Source organism: Cupressus sempervirens, chromosome 6 (assembly GCF_028749045.1).
Source record: "Cupressus sempervirens isolate cs-2001-9-10 chromosome 6, ASM2874904v1, whole genome shotgun sequence".
NCBI lineage: Eukaryota > Viridiplantae > Streptophyta > Pinopsida > Cupressales > Cupressaceae > Cupressus > Cupressus sempervirens.
In genome coordinates, this window is record NC_143123.1 from 100,529,902 (window position 1) to 100,540,444 (window position 10,543).

At 31.2% G+C, this 10,543-nt stretch overlaps 1 protein-coding gene across 1 annotated transcript; it reads left to right on the forward strand.

The window, feature by feature from the left end:
- The first annotated feature begins 4,874 nt into the window (after positions 1–4,874).
- LOC149551429 (uncharacterized) lies at positions 4,875–8,960 on the forward strand. The gene is made up of 6 exons (XM_089786938.1): positions 4,875–5,207; positions 5,383–5,461; positions 6,534–7,067; positions 7,198–7,543; positions 7,646–7,723; positions 7,926–8,960. Exons 2-6 carry the CDS (start codon positions 5,457–5,459, stop codon positions 7,974–7,976), a joined length of 1,014 nt encoding a protein of 337 aa, XP_089643064.1. The 5' UTR covers positions 4,875–5,207; positions 5,383–5,456; the 3' UTR covers positions 7,977–8,960.
- Positions 8,961–10,543: the final 1,583 nt, after the last annotated feature.

Sequence of the window (10,543 nt, forward strand, 5' to 3'; positions counted from 1 at the left end):
TCTTGTTAGAGGACTTAGAACACTTATTAAAGTGCTACCCTATTGAAGGATTTATAATAAAGGACCTTTTAGGACCCGCTCGATTAAGGGATTTTACTATTGAAACTATTAGAGAACAAAATATATAATGATATATAGAGCATCACCCCTTTGCCTAATCAAATCCAACATAGCACACATAAACATTTCACTTCATGCCCAACTATCTTTTGTCTTGATTGCACCTTCACATTCATGACCACCATATGATCAACACACAATTCTTTCACCTTCATAAAAATATAATGTTCGTCAAATGCTTCCACTACCTTAAACTTGTCCTAACACATTTCTCTTTGAATTTCAAACCTATTGATCACATATTACATGCCCAACCACACATCTTGATGTACAAACCAAATTTCCTATACTACATCATCCCACAATTAACTTTACATTCATATTCATGAAGAATAGTCAAACACATATTGACCAAGCAAACCCTTCTTCAAGAATCTCCATGACACACTTGCATTGATCACTAGAATGTCAGATCATCACCCCCAATCAATAAGACACATCACCACATCATGTCCAATATGATCAAATTCACCACTTCATCCATACTAGTCACTGATCTTTGATCTATCAATGGTAACTCACGAACGAATATATACTTTATCTAGAAACTTCATTTATCATTGCAATACTCCACCATCAGCCATCCAAATGAGTTACAATCACAACCATGACATCTACGGACCAAGTTCCACCTTATCTTGTGATCACCTATTACTTGTCACTAACTGTTCTAGCAATTACACTGTCAATCCTTCATTTGCTCATAACTTACTCAAGCCTTTGCATCAAGAATAGTGGTCATAGGTTTGATTTCTAGAGGCACCCCTAAGTCCCACATAAAGGTAGCAACCACTGACACTCAATAAAACACCTTATTCATTACATTTATAGTCAACAACCTACTAGGAATACTAAGTCAATACTTGACATTAATAACAACTCAATAATTGATCACCATGCTACTAAATGTGTATAATGACAAACCCATACATCAACTACCATTATTGCATCATTTATGCCAATACAACAAATGGCTAGAACTCTAACTACACCATTCCTTACCATGGGTTTCATCAAGACACTAAGACACTTCCTTTAATGCTTGTAGAACCACTAATGATCAAATTATGCTCAACTTAAAAATTCCAATGAAGTAGAAGGCAAGATACAAAAATGAAGTGGTATTTGGATGTTACAAGAAAGTTATACCTCTAACCCAACCCACAAATGTTCAAGCTAATAAGAATATAGACCATTAAAAATGAAGATTTTGTTAATGTAAAAATAACGAAAAGCTATACTTAGAGGAAGACACTGGTTATCTTGAGAAACACCATTTACAAACACTTAGTAACATTTCATCACAATTACATCTTGATAATCATCATCTAGAAGCTTTTAAATAAATAATATTATATAAAAATTGATGAAATTACCTATACTTAAAACAATTCACACACTTATGAGGAAATCTAATTCCAAGACTAGGTCAATTAATTGCTTTTATTATATTAATTCAGAAAAGTGATAATTGTAGACTACATCAATAGATTTTTTATCAGTAATAATTAAAAAGGTTTTTTTTTTCATGGTAATAGATTTTTTAATGAGTAATAAGTCGAAGTAGAGATTAATTATTATTGTTTGTTGAGATTAATTATTATATTTGTTATGTTCAAGTACACTCAGATCCAAGATTTTCACATGAGAGACTCACAACTTACTATTGTATCATAGTAAATAAACTTATTTTTAAATAATTCATAGATATTAAGACTTCAAGAATAAATTAACTCCCACCTTATTTTAGAATTTTTAATTCCCAAATTGAAATTGAAAAGAATAAACTAAGACACAACGAATCTCATCACAATACCTACTATCATCTATAAACCACACAATAAACAAATATTATACCAAAATTTAAAATATATGAGAAAATAATGGTTGTATATGAAAATTGCAAAGATCTAAAATAGTAAACCATATAGATTGCTTTTATTATATCAAGCCAAAACAAAACTGAAACCTTAGCAAGCTATGGCTCAATCTCTAATTAAGTCGGAGTGTTTTAAATCATTCGAATCCTTTTAATGAGGCGCTCGATTAAACGAGTTTTGGAATTTAGAGGGTCAACGCTTTCATACCAATGGATGGATAAGGCAAGATAATGATCAATTTTAATGAGAAGTGTTACGGTGATGAAGTTTTAAAAAAAAATATTTCTTTTTGAAAGTTCAAAATTTAATGAGATCTTATATTAAAAATTATCATTATATTCACAAATTTTAGGAAAATATTATTTTTAAAAATATATCTATGTTTATAAATGATTATTAAAAATTAAACAATATTTATTTAGGTAGGGATAATATTTATGCTATATTTGGATTTTTTTTAAAGAACTTCAACATCATTATAATATATAGTTATTTTAGAGACGAACTTAAGATTGCATTTATTTGAATTCAAAATAAATATAATTTTTGAAATTGATTTTGATATTATTTGTTGAAAGAGTGTTATTGAATTTGTTCAATGAAATTTAAAATTGAATTGAAACAAATGAAATATTTTAATGAATTTGAAGCTAAATGAAAAATTATCTTTAATTTATCTTTATGTTCCTTTTTTTGTGGGATCTCCTTTATTAATTTTGACAAGGAAGTTCCTATGGTTATTCTTTGTTCCTCAAATAAGTAACTCTTGTATGTTGTCAAGCTTTCAACCCTTTGGTACTTAGTACATTATATCCTTATCAATTGTACATTTCATGATAATGTGCCATTAAGTTTCTACTCCTTTACAATCTTCAAAATCTTTTTATTGGTAAGACACTCTCCTTATAATGAGGTTTACAAGAATTATTCTATTGCTTCTTTAAAGTTAAGTGAACTCTCTTTAACACATTATATCCTATGCTAATGAAAGATGTTGAACCCTTTACTTTTCACATATGTTTAATTTGTAATCATTTAGCTACCAACTTGCTTTCACAATAGTCTTTGAAAACTATTTTTTACATCTACCTTTTCTTTTTTCAAGTTTAAATAAAGAACTCTTTTATGAAAAATTTATAAAACTAATAACCTAAGCAAAAAAGAAAGAAAGAAAATAAGACAATTTATATTGACATGCTGTTTTTTCAATAATTTTAAATTTTTTAATCCTATTTTATATTTGATAAAATCATATCTTACATTCTTTACTCTTTATTATACTTCTTAATCTTTTCCTCTCTTTCTACCCTTTCTATTTATTTTTTATAGTTCCAACTTAAATAATAAGATAACATCTAAATTTAGTGTACCAATAATAATTTTTACTAATCTTAAAATTTAATATTAATAATAAGAAAACCCCAAACATTTTAAATTTACTCCTCCATAAAAAGATTGAACAAAATGCTTCAAATACTACAATTCCAAAAGATACCAATAAGAAGAAATACTTCAAATTAAGGTTTAGTTAATTCTAACGACACTCTCCTTATAACGAGGTTTAGAGAATTATTCTTTTGCTTGTAATGAGGTTTAGAGAATTATTCTTTTGCTTCTTTAAAGTTGCAGTCAACTCTTTTTAACACATTATATCCTATGGGAATGAAAGATGTTGGAACTTTTTACTTTTCACATATGTTTAGTGTATAATCATTTGACTACCAACTTGCTTTCACAATGCTTATAAAACCAATATATCTTACATTCTTTAGTCTTTATTGTACTTAATCTTTTTCTTTCTTTCTAATCTTTTTAATCTTCCTTAATTTATAGTTCCAACTTAAACAAGTGCCACCTAGTGGCATGTACTTGTTGTAAATGTAATAGTTATTCAATATTAGTATTATAATTAATCAATATAGTAGATGAAAAATTTACAAATAAATAAATAAATAAATCAATTCTTTTTATGTATTATAAAATATATTCTAAAATAAAATAAAATAAATTAATGTTAGTTGATCTCATTTTTTTAAAATGAGAGGACTATTTTGTTAATGAATATATCTTAATATTTTTTAAACTATTAAACAAAATATAATATATAACATGTTATTTAATCAACAAACAGATAAAATTAATAAAAGATAAATTTGAAAAAGTAATGTTATATATGATTTTGAAATGAGAGAAAGTAAGTATCAACTAATAAAAAGGTAGATAAAATTTATTATCAAAGACTTATAAGTAATTTAATGAGAATAACAAATTAGGTGAAAAAAAAAACAAAAAAAAAGCAAAAATATAACCCAAAATATAACAATATGGTGGAGACGTCCGCAAAAAAGGGATCTTATAAGACAAAACCAAATGAAATTATTTTAATAATAAATTGTTATTAAACTTGGTGTACAGTTTTTAAACTAATTGAGCAAAAGTGCAAACTAAATACAATAGTATGTACAATTTTTAAATTTAGTGTACAAATAATAAATTTTAAGAATCTTAAAATTTAATATTAATAATAAGAAAACCCCAAACATTTTAAATTTACTTCTCATAAAAGATGAAATAAAATGCTTCAAATACTAAAATACCAAAAAATACGCTTTCAAAATTACCATAAATTCTTTGACATTAAATTTATGGAAAAGGAGAGGTGAGAGAATAAAAAGAAAATTCTTAAAATTTAATATTAATAATAAGAAAACCCCAAACATTTTAAATTTACTTTTCATAAAAGATCAAATAAAATGCTTCAACTACTAAAATACCAAAAGATACGCTTTCAAAATTACCATAAATTCTTTGACATTAAATTTATGGAAATGGAGAGGTGAGAGAATAAATAGAAATAATTGAAATAAAGAATTTATTGTCATTATTATTATTTTATACAAACACCATGTTTTCCCAAAAACAAGGAGGTGATAGGGATAAGCATTTTCTGCAAGCAACTTATTAATTTCACCATATTAAATATAATCTAATTAAGAACAATGAAAAAAATTGAAAAAAGAAAAAGGTAAACCAAATCTTCAATAGCAGAATACATTTGATTCATCCATCAATGCAAATTCTTCATTTCTCTGAGCGAGATTGTGGTTGTTCTGCTCTGCAACAACACATATACATCATTCCATCTGTTGGGTCGGCCATTTTTCCATTGATTCTGCTCAATCAAGCTCCAAAATTCCGCGCCAGAAGGTCTAAAAATTCATTCCAAAATCTTTCCCTCGTTTGAGCTCTCAAGTTATTTATAATCTTGATTTCTCCTGTTTCAATCATCTTTAGCTGATAGACATATATACTTCTGCGGCTTTTGAATGCCCATTTGAAGCTTTTGTATTTTTTTTCCTTCTGTTGGCTTCTAAAATGGCAGGTTTTCGTTTTGGGATAAAGAAGTTATATGCATCCTCGGCGACTGTTTGTCAGCGGTCTGAATCAATTTGTGCTATGAGGTTGGTTTTGAATCTGTGATTATGAACTTTTTTTCTGATATTTTTTGTTTGGGTTTGAGTATATTTTAGTGCTCCAACTGTGGGGAGAAAACCCATATATTTTTACTTGCAGTCTAAAGTTGCTGTATCAGAAAAACCGAAAAGCCTATGTTCTTACTGCTATTGCTATTGCTTTTGCGAAGATCCAGCCAAATATATATTTTTTCCTCTGAATAAAAGATTATTACATCAGCCGGATCAAAAAATAAATAGTTTCCAGTGCGGTTGCTTCTAATGCATTCTGTTTGATTTGCTTTGGAAATAACTTGATATCTGCATGGATCGGTCTGTTTAGGCAAAAATATTTCGATTAATCAGATATTTGAAGTTTTTAAAAATCTTTCTTTGTCCATTTGTTTTTACTGTGTACGATTGATTTTACTGCTAATGAAAACTTAATTTAATTTTTTCCTTGTAGTCTTTTCACAGATTTTAATGGAATGTGCTATTGATTTTATTTTATGGCCTCTTTTTTTGGGTATTGTCTGATATAGGGATGGGGTTGTAATGATTTAGTACCATTGATGAGATTGATCTCGCCAACATGTAATTTAAGGGTTTTTTAATTTGAAGTACTTTAGAGCCTATTTTGAAGCAGTATTCTTGTTTTAGGGCTGTCGTAGAAGGAAGAAATAAGCCTTTATGGTACGTTCATACTTGGTATGGTCCTCTGAAACTCTGCATCCGTTCCAGTGCCATTTCATAGCAAGAGATTAGAATTTTGTAGTATTATTGATAAACTTTAGTTGTGGATATGTGCTTTGTGGGTCTTCTGTTGAGTTTCGTGAAAATCTTCTAAAACACCATTAAAATATTTAATTTTTTGTTGACAAGAAGAAAATATTAGGGTGAGTTTGCGTATGGGATTTATACCAAGCTGTTCTTTATGTCTTATGGATTTTTATTTTTAGTTTGTTGTGAATCTGAGTTGCCGTATATCTTTCCATAATGGATGTAGCTATCGTAAGTTATCTGTCCTAGGGTTTTGTCCTTTTCAACGAGTCGCTCAGATGAACATTTTATATATGTGCAGGTATCAAGGTGTAGATTCTGAAGTTTTGCATCACCTTCCTATCAATGGCAAGAAGCCGCATCTAAAAATCTATAGCAAGGACAGTAATCTTGAGAATGGTGGCAGGGATTTTAGTAAAGGTTCTTCAGAAGGCAAATTTACATTTAGTGTGGGAAAATTCAACTTCAAAGGAGGATCCTCATCAACGAGGAGTCCTGATAATATTGACCTTTTCAAAGAGCAAGATTATGAAAATGGAAATGAAAACAATAATATTCTCTCTGAACCATTCCTGAAATCTACTGAGGGATATATGGCTCCCAGGGCTCTGAAAGAAGGCGGTGATATGCCTTTACAGTGGAAGAAAAGGCCTAGGGCTTACAAGCCAGAATCTAGAAATGTAGGGGAAGATTCTAGCTTGCCCCCTAGAAAAATTCTTCGCACTGAGCGACAACCCACGAGGCCTGAAAAGCAGAAAGTCCCTGGAGAATCTCAAGTAATTGTCAATTCAAGAACAATGACATTGAGGGCCGGCACATCTGGCTCCATCAAAAGGTTGGTTGAGCGTTTGAACAGTAATTGATGAGAAAAATTCTGTTAAAAAGCATTCCGATTTCTCTTCTTGTGCATGCTTAGTTACCATTTTTTTGGGTTAATTTTTATAATAGAAAATATGTTTTGACAGGAACTGGGAAGGTATGAATGGTACCAACCTCAGCAGTACTCTGTGTCAAAAGATAGATACGCATATAACTGCTTGTCATGACAAACATGACAAAACAGTTTCTTGCTTCAGTCCAAATGCTTTTGGGAATGGTACAGTAACTGATGCAATGGTTTGCACTTTAACACCATCAGATACAGAGGTCCATGCACCTCCAGAGAAAGTCAATATGGAAACATTTGAATGGCCAAGAATTTTGTTATCATTATCTCGCAAAGAAAAAGAAGACGATTTTCTTGCCATGAAAGGTGCCAAACTATCCCAGAGACCTAAAAAACGACCAAAGAATGTTGAGAGGGTTCTACAGGTATTAACAAAATCTTCTAATGTTTTTCTTGCTTTGTTTTCTGTAGATCTACACAATCAGGACAGAATTCCACTTAACATGCTTATCATTTTGTATTTGTAGACTTGCTTTCCTGGTTGCTGGCTTTCCGATTTAACAAGGGGACGATACGAAGTTAGAGAAAAGAAGTGTACTAAGAAGGTTTGTTTTCTTTTTCTCTAACTTATGGAGCCTTTTTGTGGAACACTTTTACTAAGAATGTACACCTTTCTCTACATTTAGTCTGTCTCCTTTTTGTTGTTGTTTTTGCTTGCTTCACAATGCTTTACTTTGATTTAACCCATCATCTTTTCAAATCTACTGAAGTGATTGCATTGTTTGTGTTGTGTATTATACTTTATAGAAACCAAGGGGGCTGAAGGCGATGGAAAGTTCAGATAGCGTTTTGGAATGATTTTAGTAACATGAAGGACACCGAGTTCTCCTCTTGACAATCTAACCTTGTATTATTCTCTTCAAAACAGTGATGGATTGATTGCAAATTTTTGTGGCGGAGTGCTGGTAGAAAGCTAGTCTGCATTTGCAATCAATTTTGATCCGGATATGCTAATGGTTTCTATTTTCCCCACTTACCAGTGATATAGCAAAATTGTTCAGTCTGATAGTCATGTATAAAGTCTCAATCTGTAGAGTTTGTTGCCATTTTGGCTGGCTTTAGAAACCTGCAGGAAATAAGGTTTGGTGCAGTTGCCACTGAAGACAACGGACAACATCTTGTATTATGTGTTTGTAGAGCTTTCAACAATAAAAATCCTTAGTTACCTTGTAATCATCCATCTCTTCTGCTGTTCAACAGGCTATGTTTTGGAAAGGCAAACCCTTACAGATATGTCGGATGATATTTATGTTACAGGTTATAACGTTCTGGGCATTTTATGCAGGTGTTAACACATTCAATTCAGCTATTCAAGGTTGGGATTTATTTGACAGAGTTGTCAATAGTAATCCCTAATTTTGGTTGTCATTTTGCTATTATAATTTGTATATAGTAAACTTGGCAAAATCATGCCTTTGTTACTGAATTTTCTACTGAGAAAGAGTCCTTTACAGTTTATATATACAAAATTAATGATTACTATTTGTAAAAGCTGTCTATTTTGTCAAAGGACAGCATGGTATAAAATTTCTATTTCTTTGGTGGCATAATGGCAGTAAGCCAACTGGCAGCACTCCAACTCAATTTCACAAACTCGGTTGCTCAATGTAGAACCTTCCGGATAATGTACCTTCATTGTGAGTTGGTTTCCTGAGAACATTACTGATTCTTGATTTTGCTGAGCTCTTAATATTAGTTTAAGAGAAAGCAAGATTTTGTTGTACCAACTTGAAATTTTTCTATTGGAATGAATGATCAAATACTAGGAGCGTATTTTAATGATTTTCTTGCCTTGACTAAAAGAAACCTGCTTTACTGTTAACTTTCTAGATTTTTTTGATGAAAAGAGACATTTCTAAGAATTTTGATACAACCCTACAATGCTCCAGTTATAGTATTTTAGGACCTCTGTTCACTAACATTGGTTGAAGCACACATTTTATATTTTTGCAGTCGGTTTGAATTTCTGATTCTGGATTCATTATCTCTGTTAAGCTAGCTATGAGTTTCTTCCTTCCACTTGATGCTTAAGCTTATCAGGTAAGCGAAAGCTGATTTGAAGAAATGCAATATCACATGATTTGAAATAGTCTTACTTGTGATTACTCAAAGTCATTTTCTAATCTGACATGTAGTAGATGACCCATTTCATTATAATGTTCATAATTTTTTAGCACAATGCTATTGCATTTATGATTTATGATACTTTCTGTTGGTCTCCGTTGCATTCTACTATGATGAGGATAAATCTACAGGGAGTCTTCTAGCATGATTTTAGCCATGATGGATTATAGAAATGAAAGTTTTACAGATGGTATGGTGTCGAGGGGATTATTTGGTTCCTAATCAACTTCTGGACTGGATCAACCAGTACTGCAAGTAGAGTGATGATTTAGGGCACTGGATCAACCAGTACTGGAGGTAGAAGGATGATTTGCCCCAAAGCATGAAAGTGAGTTTGAATATAATTGTGACCAAATATGGAATGGAAACAAACATGTAATCAGTAGCTAAAAGTCATCCAAAGCCTGAAAGCGAGGTAGAGTGTGATAAGGCCCTAAGCACTGCAGGTAGAGTGATGGGCTGCCCCATAGCATGGAAGTGAGGTTGAATATAATTGTGGCAAAAAATGAAATCAAAACAAACATGCAATCAGAGGGTAAAAGCTTCCAAAGCCTGAAAGTGAGGTAGAGTGTGATGATGAGAGTTAGGATCCTAAGTCTGAAGGTGAAGGCTAATGTAATGGTGGATGGAATTAAAACATACATGAAATAAGGCCGAAAGCATCCAAACTTACATCTTTTAGAGTAGAGTGAACTTTAGACAGACCCACCAGTTTACATCTGTTAAAAATATGGAATGAGTTTGTGACATCAGTAAGTTAGCCATGATTTGATTTTGTGCTGCTGATATGCAGGGCGCACCACAGATTTCTTAAACTAGTATAGGCTACTAACTATGGTCTCCCCATGGGGCAACTTATCTGGAAACTTGGGATCTGTGTTTGAATTCCCAATGCAAAGCTTTGAGACATAATGTAGGCTGGCATATCATCATCAAATTATTAAAGAGATAGTACACGCATATTTAAAAGGATCAAACTATAATTATTCTGGTTTTAGTCATTACGATTACGAGTTTTTCCTCTTACATGACCTAACTCAAGCATTCAGAATTTACTCTAGATAAAAGAGCTCTAATTGATAAATGCATTAAATTAAATGTTAAAAAACTTATTCGTCAATGGCATAGCTGAAACGCAATGGAAATATGTGGACTGAAATTGAAGTCAAATTTCAATTTGTATAAAAATTAAGAATGACTGAATGAAAGCCTTGGATTCTGGAAACTTCTTTCTCGCCGAA